Here is a 16,761-nt window from a genome sequence, read left to right as displayed (position 1 = left end):
CGCCGAGCGGAGAAGCCTGTCAGCCTTTGCTTGTTTACCCGTCGTAGCTGAGCCCCTGAGGTGCGCGCCTGGCCGGAATGCGCGCCCGCGGGAGGCGGCTCCTGAGCCGTGGTGCTGGTGGACCTCCTTGCGGAGGGGCGTTCGTGTTTCTCGTTTCCCATCGTGATAAGCAGTACTGAAAGTCGTCATAGCTGCTCYTGCCGTTTCCCTGCGACAACAGCATTGCTGCCTTGCTTTGTTTTGGGTTTTGATTTGGAAAAAGTAACTTAATTGATCTCCCTGCCCAATACTTACTACTCTAAAGGCCTAAAACTTGTTACTTTCCAAACTAAATCGTGAATTCTGATGTATGTTTCTACTGTTGATGAGTAACATCTGTCAAATCCTTACATATGCCTTATGTAATATTAGGAGTGCCTGAAATGCTCAGAGTTGAATGAAGGATGTCAACAGTCTAGTACTAGAAATAGAAAAGTGTAAGAGACTTGTTTTTGTGAAATGTAGGTCCATTTTCTTTAACAAATTATGAATCAGTGGAGTCCTTATTATATTTGCTTTCATCTTTAATATGAGCTAATTAGTGTTTCTGCRTATGTGTTTTGTGTCTTTCAGATTGCACATATATGTGTCTCAGACTACACATAAATATCAGGTTACTTTYTCATTGTGCAGCTTCATTTTCTCTGTTCAGTATAACTTACCATATCAAATAACTTAGCGTAGGTTGATGCTGCCTAAAGTCATAGTAGGAGCTGTCAAGTGGGTGAAAATATGGCAGCAGTTCCTAGTTATAGGTGGAAGAGAACTTTAAGGTGGTAACAGTGAGAGAATATATGAGAGAATGCCCATTAATGTAATTTTTTTTWAAAAGTACTAAATTCTTGATTTGGTAATAGAGATCCTAGAATGAAATTAAGTTTATTCCATTACTTAGCTGTGGATGTGGTAATTGGATTTCCATGATAGTGCATGGATCTATTGTACTYTTTCAATTATATCACTGCTCTATTGGGTTTATGAAAGATTTTTATACCATAATTAGGGAAACAATGCCATTGGTTTTATGACTTATAAACGTTCCAGTTAAAATAGCAGTTTGATCAAACTTCTTCCTTTGTATTTGAATCCCAATATTGCTGTAATTGGGTAAATATTTATGTGCAAAGTGTTAAGATCAACTTGTTTGCAGAATTTTGATTTAAGACTGAARTAAAACTGGTTGATGAAACTTGAAAATAATACTGCATTTTCACTGCAGCTGAGATATATATATATATAGTATGGGTAACTAGGTTTAAAAAAAAAAAAAACTTCTAATATGGTCTTTCTAGATAAGATGTGAAAGTTGTTTCCTACATGTAGATTGAGCTTTAGTTCTGAAATAGTGATAATTTGTAAAACTATATATTTCATATAACTATATATTACACATAGTTTAACCTGTTGTAGAGGCAAAGATTTTCTKTTTCATCTAATTTTTCCGCTAATGTATAGCGTGTGTAATGATGCAGGAGCAAACAGTCAGTTGTGCCAGAATCAGTTTTAAATTTAGAAGATATACAAATGTAGACTTACTTCAAAGAATCCATTCTGCAGGCACACACAAAACTACATTATGTATGTGATAAAATCATCTACAATCACTATTCTTTTAAGTAATTTGTAGAAATCTATTATTTGAGTTTTAAACCCAAAAGTTTAAAATATAACTATTATTTTGTTGCCTGACTTTTTCTTCATCTTTCTTTTTTTTTTGGGGGGAATGTAGGTAAAAGGATACATGTTTGCTTCCAGCAAAGAAGAGCATGTTCCCAAATTCCTCCAACTTGGGTCATCCACCCTTCCCTCCAAAACATCAGCAACACAGTGGTTTCTTCGATAAGCTTCCTCTAAGCATACCACCTACTCTTCTCTCTCACCAGCAAATTATTGATGCTCAGTTTAACTTTCAGAATGCAGCGTAAGTACAATAAGATTTAATTGGGGCTGGGGGAATTGAGTTGCAAAAGATAGTTAACTGTCTTTTGAAAGAAGTGTTTGTTTATGGAGGATGATTGTCAGTGTTTTTAATATTGTACTATATAAAACTTGAAATAAAAAAAATTTTGTGTTTTAAAAAAAAAAAAAAGCAACTGTATCACTTCTGTTGGTGACTTGCAAGTTTTAATGCTCACCTGTGTGTAATAGATGAGATCATTTCACTAGTTACAGCTGCTAATCTACAATTTAGTTTAAACAAATTCAATTGTGTATGTGTGTTGAAATGTGTATATTCACTGGGGAATCCAGGAAGGARATGAGAAGGGGAAGAAATTTATGCTTGGGGTGAAATTTGAAAAATGGTAGTGCTTTCAGCCTCTTAACTTTAATGCTGCCTTAAGCTAATCAGTTTGCCAAGCTTTTGCATCTGTGCTCTGAAGAATGACCACCTTCCATATTTTCAATGAAATACATACTGTATACTTAAATTTGACCCTTGAGGAGAAAGGTCAAGTATATTGTTTTTCCTCAGTAAACACAAAACTGTGCAAGTTCTGCCATTTCTTTCTTAGAAACAATCAGCCAAAAAAGATCTCTTAGGTATCGCATGAATATTAATTATGGACTGTAGTCTTTCTAGGGCTCTGTTGAGTGGGAACCTTGCAACTCTTCCAGCTGTTACGCCTCAGCCATTGACTTATGGAAATGGCAGTCCAGTACATACATCTGCTGCCCCCACATCATTCCGAGGAAGAAAGTAAGTTCTTCAGTATGTGTGTCTGTGTGTATAATTAATTAATCATGATTATAATGTGCGATTTTTTTTTTGGTGCAGCTTGACTTTTCATAGAACTTTTAAGAATATTGAATAAAGCCTTTCTGATGAAGTAGGCCACATTCACATGTTGTGGCACTTTAAAGCATTCATGTACTTGCTTTTGAGAACTTTAGTCAACATTAGTGATTTAATATGTGTAGCTTTTTTTTTCCCCAACAGTTGTGGCCTAACAAAACTGACTTGTTTTATTTTAATAATGCAGTAGATCCTAGTCTGTGTGCTTGACTATTAGAAGGCTTGTGTCAATACATTGAAAGCTTTGTTGATTTATCAAGTTGAGAGTAAAATTGCTCCTTCAGTGTTTCACAGGAATCTTGATGTTTTTCTGATGACATACTAGATATTTCTCCTGCTTTTCTTAATTATTTGAAAAATAAAACTTCCCATAAGTTCTAGATTCAAGCGTTTGGGGGAGGGATTTTTATGAAAACATGATTTTTCTCCTTTTTGGAAAAAACTTCCTTTGTGCAACAATAAGAAATTCCACATGCATGTGATTTTATTTTCTCCTAGCATTTTAGAAAAATGATTTTACTATCCCACTTATCAGTTTAGAAATAGTAGTTGATAAAAGTTTGTAGAATTTYTAATAATTCTGTGAATCAAGTGGTAGGGAGGAAACCTTAAGTAATCCTCTCTTTCAAAGTCTTGCCTGTTCCTCTTCCTGATTTAACAGTTGAGAGTATAGGAATAGTTAATATATAGTGTTAAGTTATACTTGATTATATAGGTGTCTCTATCTAAAGAAAGTCCTGGTTTCATATGCTCTGCATATCTCTTCCCTGAGCAATCTGACTTAGGAAAGCTATGCTGTGATTCTGTGATTTGCGGTCAACTCTTTAGAGACTCTTTAGTTCTTTAGATCTTGAGTCAACTCTTCTTAAAGTATTTTCCCTGAAGATCTGTTCATGTAAGTTCCTTTCAGCTAAAATAAGCTGAAACACCTTCATATTTTGATTTAATGTTACATTATGAGGTTTTTTTAAGATGGTGGTAGATACTGTTATTAGTAACTTGTATCAGACAGAAGTAGAAAACTTAAACTGAAATGATAACTTGAGGTCTTGTCGGTTAAAACTTCAATATTAATCTGTCTGGGTCCTCAAGCAATTCTGATGCCAACCTTTAACTACAAGGAATAACTGTAGTTTTATTAATAGTTAATTTGTCCATATATAATATAAAACATTTGGATTTCATGCTTTTTAAAAAATGTATGAATATCCCCATACTGGTTAGCTTATATGCAGATACTTAAAAGACGTCATTCATTTTTGTTAGTATATTATGTTCTTTAGTAGACTGTGGTATTCAACCACTTCACCTTTCAGTACAACTTTTTCTTAATAAAGAGTTTGGATGCCAAGGAGCTGTCCATAAGATCACTATCTCTTTTAAAATACATACAAATTTCTGTAATTAATGAGTTAATGTAGAGATAAAAGTTTGTTTGAAAGTAAGACATTAGGTTTATGACCTACATAGCTTAATAAAATCATTAGTTTGATTTATCAAATGAATAGTGGTTCTTTTTTGCCCAGATTACACATTTTACTGTCTGTACAATCTAAGCCTACACAGACAAATGCTACATTTTGAATGGCTATTGTGGTAAGTTTTTTTTTTTTTTTTTCCTCCCTTCCCCACTGCTGAATTTCTTATTCATCACTGGGTATTCAGAACTCACAGAACTTCTCACTGCACTTCTTTTGATTTTAGTTTTAAAAGATATGTAGTCTGTGTATATCTTTAAAAAAATAAAAAGAATATATGATCACAAATGTAGTATGACCAGCATTCATCTTTTCTAGCTATACTGCTGGACTGAACTTGCCATTTGGTTTCAGTTGGTTAATACTCTTGTTAAGCAGTTGCCTCAATCCACTTCAAGGGTAGCTGCACTTTTGCAGTTGTGTGTTCTCTTGCATTTTCCATTCCAGGTTTATTTCACCTAATATCTAGGATGGGCACGCCTTTTGATTTTGTAGAATGCTTGGTTTTAGTGAAATAGTCACAGTAATTAATCATTTGTACTGTGTAGCAAGTGTACTTCAGTTGTATGTTGGAGCTTGCAAGCTAAAGGAATTACTGTCTTGTTTTTTGTAGGAGACTAAGTGAGCAAAATGTTCCATATGAGGTTAAACGGCAGCGATTTCATTCACCTCATCACGAAACAACTGTAGTTAACCAAACAGTGCCTTTACCAGAAGCACGTAGATACTCCTTCCCAGGATCCATTCCATCTCCACTGTTTCATGCACATTATGTACCAGATTTAACTGGATGCGTCCCTCCGTTAAGAGATGCTTCATTTTCAGACCCTATAGAGACCACACTCCCTGTGGCCAAAGATAAGGTAATGCTTATCTACACCTGTGCTTTACATTGTCTTGGTGAGAAGGTGAGACTCTGTGATGCTGTGGGAGACAACAAAAACCTTGGCAGGGTTCTTTGACAGTGTCACGATGTCTCTACTGCTGAGCTTCATTTGTAAGGAATAGCAGTGTATCAGTAAATGTAGCTGCCACTATAGTGTTCCCAGTTATGTATAGCCTCTTTGTTCATATGTTTGGTTTTGGAGGATTTATTTTTGTTTGTGTGTGTGTGTTTTTTCTTCTCTCTCCTTTCTTTTTTCTTTTTTTTTTTTTCCCTCCCCCTTGTTGATTTCAGGAAATCTACCTATCTGATCCAGGTTTAGTAGGAATTGGAGTGGTCCATGTGTTGCATGGTTGAGGAGCGGGAGGGGGAAAATCCTGATGAAATAAGCCTGTAATGTGGGAAAAGCTCATTCTGAATAAATATGATATGAGGTCTGTAAAGATAAAGATGCTCTCTGCTCCTCTTCAGAAGGAGATAAAAATTAATGTTCATGTATACATATGTAGAAGAGAGTCTTCTTCAGGTGGACAATGGAATTGGAACTGTTTCTTTAAAAAAAAAAAAAMAAACTTGCAGCTAATCATTCTTCATATTTCATCTTGCATCAGCATGATGGAAGGTTTCTTTAGTATTTATAGCATATAACAATTGCTATAATGAGGAAACAGTTAACACCTGCTTCCACCAAAGATCTGACTACTTCTTTGATAGTTTGAGTGGGGTTGAAATTAAAAAARAAGCTAACTTAAATCAGTTTTCAATCTTTATTTCTCTCCCTATTATAGGTAGTCAAACTAGTGACTTTAAAGTCAGCAGAAGATACCTGTGGTCTTTCACTGCTTGATTCCTGAAAAGCTGCAGATACTGATGGGGCAAAACTTATTTTCTTAGAATGGATATCTTTTCTAAGATTGGACCAACTTTAATATTAAAAAAACTGCAGGAATCTTTTGTGGGAAGCTGTTAAATAGGAGTTTAAGCAGAATAAAACTCCAAACAAAGGAATAGATTATGGAAAACAATGCTGGCATTTAATTTATTTGCTTGTTAATTCAATCTTCTATTTTTTATAGAATTGCACACCTTATAGGAAAGAATATTTTACTGCCCTTTATCTTTACTTTTTGAATGTGTGTGTCAAGTTAAGTCAGCAGGTTTTGGAGCTGTTTCAAGCATGTCAGCAACAGACCTGTGATTTGAACAGAAAAGAACTCTGCAGAACAGAACTCCAGAGGGAAATTCAGCGAATATTTCCACGTATGTTCTGAATTTGACCATTTGGTATCAGTTGGAATGTTCTTCACATTCACAGTTCTCCATTCTTCCCAAAGTAAGACATGTCCTATCAGTTCTTTTTCTGTGATTCTCTTGTTACAGAGAGCAGACTCTTTTTGGTTGGATCCTCACTGAATGGCTTTGGCACTCGTAGCAGTGATGGTGACTTGTGCCTCGTGGTTAAAGAAGAACCAGTAAGTAGTTTAAAAATRCAGTTAAAGTCTGTTTGCTTGGTCCACTCTTTGGAACCTGAGCACTTTGAATTCAGTAACTATTTTAAAAATGCATGTACTTTTATCAGACTTGATTCTAAAATAAGAAACAAATGATCAAACCCTTTGATTTAATGTATTTCTGCATTAATAGTAGCTATGAACTGTGTCTCCTGGTGATGTTGCAAATATATGAATTTGACCTTATATTCCTTTTAACCCTTTGAAAATTAAACATTACATTAACTTCACAAATGGACAAAGCACAGAGTAACAGAATGCTTTAACCAACAACTCTCTAATTCTTTTAGATGCAGGTACAACTTTAAACACTTTTCTTTTCTTTTTTTTTTTTTTAATTCAAATATTTAGATTCTTACCTACCACATTGAAAAAGCCAGACATTTCCATAAGTGCATGTTAAATAACTTTCTTCCTTTTCAGAACTGTTTATGTGGTAAAATTGTTGCATAAAAAGGCAAGGGCAACCTTTCCACTGACATAAAATTCTATAAGATAATGTAAGAGATTGTTAGAGGAATAGTAACAGCAAAAGTTTTAGTGTGTGGTCAAAAAAATGAACTTGGTAATGCAGACTATCTTAAATATTTCTGTTGAGAGAAAATTTTTATACCTGGAATTTGAGAGAAAAGACATAACCAAAAAGGCAAACAGAGGATGTTTGAGGAAGAATTGAAACACTGTGAATGAAAAGAATTACATTTTTATAAGTGGGGCTAGATTTCCTTCAGAGTTCTAAAATTTCTGAATGTCTGCAAGTTAATTTGGATCTAAATTATTTTGTGTAGTTTTTCCCGAATTAAATATATATGTAGACTGAGGAATGTGTTGGTATACATGTTTACTTCTTATTAYGAGACTTAATAGACTTTCCCTTTATTTGAAAAGTAAAGCATCTAGTTATGTAAGGATTAAAAAAAAAAAAAAGAGGGATGTAATGTATTTATTCTTTAATTTTAATATCGTGTTTCAGGTAAATCAGAAGACCGAAGCAAGGCATATACTCAGCTTAGTCCAAAAACTCTTCAGTACTAAACTTTGTAAGTTCCAGGCTACAGTGAGGTGGTAAGATTATTGGCAATTCTGGAAATAGTGTTGATGTGCAGTTATAACTACTTGTGTACTTGAATGCTGTCTGGTTTCTAATTGTAGCTTTTCTTTGCAGAAAAGCTAAACATACTTGGTAACATTTTTTATTTTGTATGATGGAATTGATGGATAGTAACTAGAACAACCTTAACAGCTAGCCTCCAAACTAGTGGATTTCAAAAATGAGTAGCATCTAAAATGACTTTTCTTCTAATTGTGGTCCATGGTTCAAAAGTGGATTTCTGTTTGGAAACCTTTGTTAGTGAACTATTACTTCTCTTTTAGGTTGCAGCTCTTTCCTTGAGACAGTACTCTAAAAAGTTGTAAAATAAGATATTACTCTCAGTAGACTGTATAGAAATTGCTTTTGGACCTTGATACTAGTGAAATAGTTAACTTAGGTGTCTAGTGAAGAAGATATTAAACATTGACGGTACCTGCATGTATAGGAGAAACAGGTCAACTCAGTTCTTGTAAGTTGTTGTTTAGCATCCTTTTAGATGAAGAATTCACAAGGGCAGTTTTTGACTTAGAAGTAAAAACCTCCGACTTCAAAGAGGCTTTTGTACCATCCTTTGAATTATTAATAGACAACAGGATCTTTTATATCAATGACTGTCCGCTTAGTTCTCACACTTGTGATGTGTTCTTTGATGCTGTTCCTTATGTTGCTGTTCTGAACTGTCCTGCACTGATAAGAGGAACAAATCATAAATTTCAGTGCTGGCTTCAAAACACCTTCACTGGGAGGTATCTGTACCCGGATTTCAGCAGCTCACTTGAGGAGAGCCTGATATATCCATATCAGTATGGACATCTGGTATTTAATGGCTTATTGCTATTATATACTGGTATTTGCCTTAGTAGTCTAGAACTTAGCCTTGTATGTCTAGGATGCAAGTCATTCCAGTGTCTTCTGAGAAGCACAGTGATAAAGTAGTTGTTTTCAGGGACCTGAAAGGGAGGATTTAAATCAATTATGATCCTCTTTTCTTTTTTTGAGAGGCTGTGTTCTGTGAGATGGCTTTAAACATAACCAAGTTTGTTTGCTGGGGAATTCCAGTAACAGAAAGACATTGCTGTCATGTGGAAGTGATCCCTGAAGGTTTTTATTGTGTCATGGCCTGTATCTAATGCATGACAAGAGGGAGCCCAGAAAGCAAGTACCTTTCCTGAGCTTCATTTAGTCAAGTGTTCTTTGGAAATGGCTTTGAAAGGTGAGGCAGGACAAAAAAATTGCTGATCTTACAGCTCCTGCATGACTGTCAGTTGTCATCTAGACCTCTTAAATCATATTTTCTTAATTCTAGCATCTCTATTGGCATGATGCTCTGTCTTATACCTATCCCTTTATCCTTTTTTTCTTACAGTATGGATGCTTTATTACTAGAATTCATAAATGGAAATTGTTGAAATTTGTTTTGCTCAGAAATAAAAAAAATTCACGTTTCAGAATAGAAATACTTTTCCATATGGGTCTTTTCATAAGGATTTACTCCATTTACAAGCTATGGCTCAACTATACTGAAGTTTAATACTTCTGAAACAAATAAATGTGTCGGTTATTTTGATTAAAGCTTATTTAGGCAAATATAATTGCTGTCATCCACATGTTCAGAATAACTTTTCTTTTGAGGATAGACTTTGAAAGCTGTCAGATAGGTTCATGTGTTTTTTTTTTTTTTCTCTAGAGTGGTAGACAGTCTTAGCAGTATGCTTCAGTAGTATTCTGTTTATATACTTAGAAATGGCTGTTAGTTGTCATCTCCAGACTGACTGTTAAGTTAGTTTTTTTTAATAGCATTGCAATTTTTATTTAAATTATTTCCTACCTCTTTCTGTCTTCAGAAGTCATCTGCCATTTAATCACTGAAAGTGGGATCTACAAGTACAGAGAAAGTGCGTGACAATTGTAATTGTTTTGAGAYATCATGTACAAATGGAATCTAGGGCTGTCATTCACCTTTTTGTTGCTTAAAAACTTGAATCACAATTCCAGGTCCAGTGGTCATGAGGACCACACTTGCAGTCTTTAAAGGCAGAGCATGTGCGCATGTATGCTACTACTATGTATAAAAGCAAGTATAAGACTGCTCTGTACAGAGCTTCTTTAAGAATTAACAGTTTTGTTAAACAAGTCTTACATGTGCATTTTATGCTTTTTTTGCATGTATTCCTCTCTTTTAATGTCAAAAATAAGTACGATGATTGGAAAAGGTTTCGTAAGTTTTGTGCTGTCCAGTTAATGCCCATGATGGCATCCTGTAATCTTAAAGCAATCCTTCTTTGACCATACTATTTGAATTTTTTTTCCCTTATTTTGCGGAAGAAAGACTATAGCTGTATTCACATTCTCAACAAGTGTGTGAGCTGTCATTATACTTATTCCTTGCCTCGTGCAAGAAAATAGAAATAAACATAGTTTAGGCCAAGTATGAAAATGAAGTAAGTATGTGCCAGGATGTGTGTGAGAGAAGAAGGGTGAGAAGTCATCTGATATTCTCTAAAGCTGAATTCTTGGACTGCAAGGTTTTATAAGAGTTAGAGAGGATACCTGTGGAGTAGGTAGTGCTCCAAGCATTTTTAGCCTTTTCTCAGTTGTAGAATAAGAGAAATTGCGGTTTAGAAACTTGAGAGAAATTATTCTAAATGTGCTTGTTCAAAGCTTCATTTTTCTTTCTTCCTGTACTCCACGGTGTTCCTGTGCATTTGAAAAGGAAAGCTATATAAAAAAGTGATTCTTTGCTTATCCCACCTTGAATGATAAATTGGGAAGCATTCTGAGCTCAGCGTAGTTTGTTTGTTCCACAATTGGTCTTTCTTTTAGGCAAATAATCTTGGAAACTTTACATTTATAATCTCTTTTACCTGTATATATGGTTAACTGATTGTTAGATAACTGATTCTGGGAAGATTGGGAAGTGGATTAAACTCTAGTTTATTTTGGCTTCAAGTTTACAAAAGGTAGTAAGTGTGAGTATGGAATTTGAGGCCATTGAATATTAAGACTTAGAGCAGAGGCTTTTCTTTGTCAGTCTCTGCATCTAGATCTCTAACTAAATTTAAGATATGTTCGTTCKTTCTTTCTTTTTTAATAGCTTTGTCATAATGTAAAATGGGAGAAAGCTTCTAGTATCTATKCAGCTCTGTGTTCCTAGGGGACATACTAGTCTCAAATTAGGTGCTGTGTGCAAGAGATATGAAGATAGCAGTAATGTATTGAGTTTCTAAGGCTAGCAGAGTATATAGCCTCAGGTAGATCTCTAAGATTTTTGCACATATATATTCAGATGTTTACAAYAGTGATTAACACCCTAGAACTGTATGCTGAAACCAACACATTTTAGAAATGCATAAAGTAAATTTGGGATAGTCACTGTTATAATGTATTGAAGAGAGTATATCCATCAGTATATCCCCTGATGATAAACTTCAGATTGATTATTCTTTCAAGATTTATCCAAACTAGATAGGATTCATTTGAAAAAAAAAAAATTGCAGTACTGGGTTCGCTGGTGCTTAATATCTGAATGAGTAAGAAAGAGCTCATTTTCTCTTAATTACACAAAGAGGTGCAGTAGTGTTGAGACTAAAATATCAGAATGGAGTCCACCCAAGAGCTGTCTAGCAGGCAAAGTGCAACAACCAGGGGAATCAATGTGACTTGAACTCAAAATCTGTGAATAAACAGCCTTGAAGAACTTACTGATATGTGAGAACATAAAATACTGCATGATGATATAGACCTAAGTCGTCCCCAAAAAAAGAGTGGAAAGCAGAATGTTCCCTTGAAAGACATTTCATTCTCTGTACATTCCTACCTGATTAGGATTAAGATCTTAAAGCTTTTCTCCCTCTTTCTTGCTCATGGTAAGATTATAAATGAGTTAAAGCAGTCAGTTTTAAACGTGACCTGAAAACAGTATTTCTCAAACTTGCCCTATCTCCCTGGCATATTCTTTGCAACTGTACAGTATCTCTAATGTTAACTTATTAACTAGACTCTTAACTTGCTTTGCTGCATTGTACAGATGGTAAAACTTAATGGGTTTAGAATGACATCATGTAAGAGTTCAAAATGTCTGTCTTAGCTAGAAGAATGCTCAAATGTAAGTGTTCTCAGCTGAACATATAGTCGTATTAAAAAAAACAAAACAAAACCTAATTTATTGCTTCTATTCAGACTATTTTGGAGTAGCTGCTCTATCCTGAACTCTGTTTCTTGTTGAGATTAATAAGTTTCATCATATGATATGATCAATATATATTAATAAACTAGCACTAGCGTGTTGTTACTGTTGAAGTCTTATTCTGTATTCTTTTATTAAAGGTATGTAGTTCTCTAAGGCCTGTATATGGTGCTCATTCAGTTTATAAAATATTCTCTGGTATCAGTGGAAGAAAACCATTTCTATTTAGTCACCAACATAGTTTTACAAAAAGTTGCCACTTTGAAAGAAAAGTCCATGAATTCTAAGCATCAACAGTTAATTCATCTTACACTGGGTTATACCCTCCTGTATCTTTCATGACTCTACGTCTGAACTTCTCTGCCAGCCAGGTTCTTTCTATGGTATAATCCTACTGATGAGATTAGAGTACATATGCAGGATGCTAAAAATCTTTTGGTATATACCATGTTTGGGATTAATATTTTGTACAGTTGCACTCTTTCTTTCTGAAAGAAAGAAGAGATTTAAGCTGTTCCATCTGAAATTATGCAAAAATGGGTTATATATGAGTTTAGTCTTTTTTAAGTGATTATGTTCTTTTTCACTACAACTGAACTGTCATTTTTGATTTTTTTTTTCTTTTGTAGACATGCTAGTTGAAAATTATGGAGCAGCTATGTAGAATTCTTTGCATAGTGATCTTTTGGCCCTTCTGGTCATAGCAGCAAGATCAGATATTTAGTTTACTAAGGCATTTATTCAGTCTCTGTATGTACTTTGAAATTCTGCAGTCTGTGTATATGAATGTCTTCCCTGGTATTTATGAAAATATAATGCTTAATGCACAGTAGAGATTCTGGTAATGGCAATGGCATCATCAGCATGAGCCAAAAAGGGGATACTCAGCAGCAAGTCACTGYCTTCTAACATCCTCTTTGTTCTTTTTTGCCCTTGGGGAACAGACTGGATTGGATGGGGTGTGTGGGCTTTTTTGTTTTGTTTTTTTTTTCCTCTTCCCTCTTTTCCTAGTCTACCAGTGTGACGTGAGTACCCGTCCAGTGTTGGGAGGTGCTGGCAAACAAGGATATGCTTGGAAGTGGATTACCACTAGAATGAATCCAGTGAGGTTCTGCAAGGTTCTTTAGAAATCATAGCAAGGAAAATTTAATTATTATAGTATGCATGTATGTGCACACACATGTGCATGCTTATCTGCCATAGGATGTGTCTTGTTCACCTTTGTCTTATATCTTGTAGTGAAAGGCAAGAGCCAGAGAACTTGGCTTGCTTTGTAGCCTTACATTCAGAGTTTTCTGGGATGCTGGAGGGGGGATGCTTAGATGTGCCTGTGAGTGCAGCTAGGGAGAGAGGACACTTGCACTGAGTTGTACTGGATTGTGCAGTTAGTGAAYGTGCCAGTTATAATGTTCTTTTCAAATTAGTAAGCTAGTAACAGTATCCCCTTTTTGATTGCCAGTCAGAATTCAGATTCAGAAAAGGGTTACAAAAGGGCAAATCTGTCCAAACATGCAGCTTCATAAAATGCTTCCAGAAGGCCTCAAATATATAAAAACAAAATTTGTTCTTAACTGAATATTATGTTGTAGGGTTTTACTTCAAATCTGAAACCGTTACCTGAATGCAATATAGCTGACACTTTTTAATCAACACTGTTGGCATCCAAACTGACAGAAAAAATGGCCTCTCTTTCTTCCAAAAAGTGAAGACTAGCTTTCTTTTTTTTTTTTTTTTTTTTTTTTTTTTTTTTTTTTTTTTTTTTTTATCTACACTGTTCCTACATTGGTCATGCTTACTCATACTAATTTTACCTTAATTTGTTCAAATAAGGAGGAAATGCGTAATGTTAAATATGGTCAAATTCAAGTGGTCTTACATTTTGTAACATAAAACAGATTACTGGAACTGTGTTGTTTGTCCAGATTCATACTGTTAAACTATGGATTCTGCTTTTCTGTCTTTCTTTTCCATTATCTTCTTGGGTATGTTTCTTGTTGAGAATTATGGTCAACTGCCTTTTATTGAGGTATTGTGAAGAATTAGGAAATCACAGATAATATAATGCTGCAGGAGTTTTGGGGAGCCAAGTGTGAAGACGCAGTTGGTGATAGTGCATGGTTCTGGCAGGGCCTAAATTTTGGTTTGGATGGCCTGGCACTAAGCCTTCCGGGGGACGAATTGTGTGGTGGTTTGTTTTGTGGTGGTGGTGGTGTTGTTTTTAACAGTAGCATTTGCATGAGATTTAACTAGATATTTTCTCCCTTTCAGCGAGCTACATTGAGCGACCTCAGCTAATTCGAGCAAAAGTGCCAATAGTGAAGTTCAGGGATAAAGTCAGGCAAGTACTCTTTTCAACATCATTGCTTAGACTCTGATAAAGGAAAGTACTCACATACGGTGTGTTGGTGTGTGAGTACTTCTGTTGAAGTTGTGCTTTGTCTGTTTACGTTGTACTGTAGTGAGATTGTGAGTGTGTATAGCTAATGTGCAGTGGCAGTCAGCTTACCTCTCTGCTAACCTGCAACAGTGGTTGGGATGTTGTTTAGTTTCTGTGATGTGAATTAATAGCATTGTTTGGTGTATTTCTATGTTAAGTTTGTATGTAGCAGACTCCAGTTAACAGATGCTTCCTCACAGGAAAATAAAGATGAGGAGGAAACTACTGTGAAAGATGTCTTAGCTTTCTGTATAAACATCTTAAATATTGAGCTACTTAAAGAGTAATTCACAGCTTCTGTATTGTATAAACACCATAAAATAAGCCTTACATTTTTGTAATAACATTGTTTTCTTGATTAAAAATGTACAAACTAATAATTTTAAAAGAGCAGAATAAAATTCTGCCCTTTTCTAGGGAAGTTGCCTGTATTTTAACAAGGTATAGTATAACACGCTCTATTCACAGTATGAGGTACTGATTTGGTGGCCTTCTATTTTTTGAGAGGGTGGTAACTGGAAAGAAGTGGATGTGTTGTATGTAATTGTATTCGTTATACTGTTTATATGAAGACATGAAAACAATTGAGGGATGCCATGGAACAGAGAACCATGTAGTTGTTATCTTGATGGTATAAGTATCTGACACTGAGCTTAAAAGTACAAAGCACTTTGGCTGGGAGGAAGGTTTGAACATTYTTAGACTATAAGACTATGTTGCATAAGAACTATGTATATCACTTTCATGTAATAACATAGTTTCACTATTCTTAGTAAATAGGACTTTGAGCAACTTATTTTGAGGCTGTCTTATCCTGCCCCCACACTTCTAAAATTCTGCAACCCAGTCTCTCTGGCCTTTAATAAAACAAACCAACCCACTTCTCTGGGCTGGTTCTCTTTGTGTGTGGCATTCTTTTATTGGTGCAAAAACCCTGGTGTGAATAGAATCTGTTATGTTTACAGTTTGAACTAACAAACATCTTCCAGTTAACCTCTTCTTGCATTTGAGATTATACAGTGCATTTTAGGGTTTTTGCTGTATACTTTTTTTCATTTACTCATAATCTCATATTTACCTCTGCGATTGCCTGTCTTTTAAAGATTCAAATAATTTTTGTCTAATAACTTATTATTTTAACCAGTACAGTAGCTTGTTTTTCCTATGCTTTCTGAAAGTATTAGACTTGTCAAATTAAAATTTGGAAGTATACAGCTTGCTTACATGCAAGAATGCTAGTCTTTCTATTAATATGTTAAATAATAAATTCCTGGTAAAAATCTTGAAGAAATCAGAGGTATAGGATTTTTTCCCCAATTTTAAATCAGACTTTAAAAAGAAACTTTAATTATGAAAATGATATGCTAAGAAAATGGACATTCTTTGTTGGCATTTATAGTCCATACTATAGTCACTTTCAAAAAATGTGACAGTCGTAATATTCGTATACCTTACAGACAAGATTTGAAGAACTCTCCTTCCAACTCAAATGATATCTTCTCAGACTAGAAGCTGCCCATTACATTTTAAGGGAAGAATAAAAAGCAGTACAGTTCACCATTTGTTTTTTCTTCCCTCCTTGTCTTCAACCAGGTATCTTTCCCTGATGTACCTTTTCACTTCCACTCATGTTTTATCTAACTGTCTCTTTCTACTCTCTTACCAGCCTCTTTCCTGTGTTTTTTGTCAAATCATATGCATATTCATTCACTCTAAGAGATCTTGAAAAATGGATTGGAAACCCTGTACCCAAGGGACTAAAACTAGTGTAGCCAAAACTGGAAACTAAATGTGAGAAGCTTTCTGTCAAAGCCAATTTCCTTGAAGCCCAGCTGCTGAGGAAGGCTGTAGAATGCAATGGGTGCCATCTCTGCAGGCAGAACCAGATTCTAATGTGTTGTCAGTGGTCCATAAATGCCTGAAAATTGCACCTTGCTCACTTGATTTGGTGAAAGGAGAAGAAGGATTCAGTCTGTTTTTTTGTTTGGTTTCCTTTTTGATCTTGAAGGCTTCTTAATGCCCTAATAGTAAGGGAATATTACTTATACTTAAAGATTTATTATTTCTGTTTTTTTATAGTCTTTCCCAGGAAGTAATTCTAATACTGCCTGTGCTACCAGTCAAGCCTTTGATTAATAACATTTCTGTAGTGCAGAGGATGCAAAAGCTTTCTGTTCTACTGCATTTGATGTGCAGTTGACTGATTGACTCCCCCTGCCCCTTAGTGCTTTCGGTAAAACTTGGTTCAAAACAGCACAGATCCCCTTTCAGCTGCTGTAACTGCAACATTTATTAAACGTGCCCATTAAAGTATAATAGAACTGAAATAGAACTTGTTTA

The 16,761-nt window shown here is 35.1% G+C and overlaps 1 protein-coding gene across 2 annotated transcripts in view; it reads left to right on the top strand.

Moving 5' to 3' along the window:
* Positions 1 to 16,761, top strand: part of TENT2 (terminal nucleotidyltransferase 2) — a 44,368-nt gene that overhangs the window by 281 nt on the left and 27,326 nt on the right. Inside the window, exons 1-8 of one of the 2 annotated variants that reach the window (XM_085322367.1) lie at positions 154 to 172; positions 1,769 to 1,960; positions 2,612 to 2,737; positions 4,925 to 5,174; positions 6,340 to 6,454; positions 6,575 to 6,666; positions 7,679 to 7,745; positions 14,253 to 14,322. In XM_085322367.1, the coding sequence (XP_085178493.1) occupies positions 1,806 to 1,960; positions 2,612 to 2,737; positions 4,925 to 5,174; positions 6,340 to 6,454; positions 6,575 to 6,666; positions 7,679 to 7,745; positions 14,253 to 14,322 (875 nt within the window). In that variant the 5' untranslated portion in view covers positions 154 to 172; positions 1,769 to 1,805. Of the gene's footprint in view, positions 1 to 153; positions 173 to 1,768; positions 1,961 to 2,611; positions 2,738 to 4,924; positions 5,175 to 6,339; positions 6,455 to 6,574; positions 6,667 to 7,678; positions 7,746 to 14,252; positions 14,323 to 16,761 lie in introns of those variants that run through there. The other variant, XM_085322365.1, reaches the window with a different exon arrangement.

Source organism: Rhea americana, unplaced genomic scaffold, assembly GCF_003343005.1.
Source record: "Rhea americana isolate MKP2758 unplaced genomic scaffold, rheAme1 scaffold_77, whole genome shotgun sequence".
Lineage (NCBI taxonomy): Eukaryota > Metazoa > Chordata > Aves > Rheiformes > Rheidae > Rhea > Rhea americana.
Note: the sequence above shows the minus strand (reverse complement) of the source record. Positions and strands in the feature narration are given on the sequence as shown.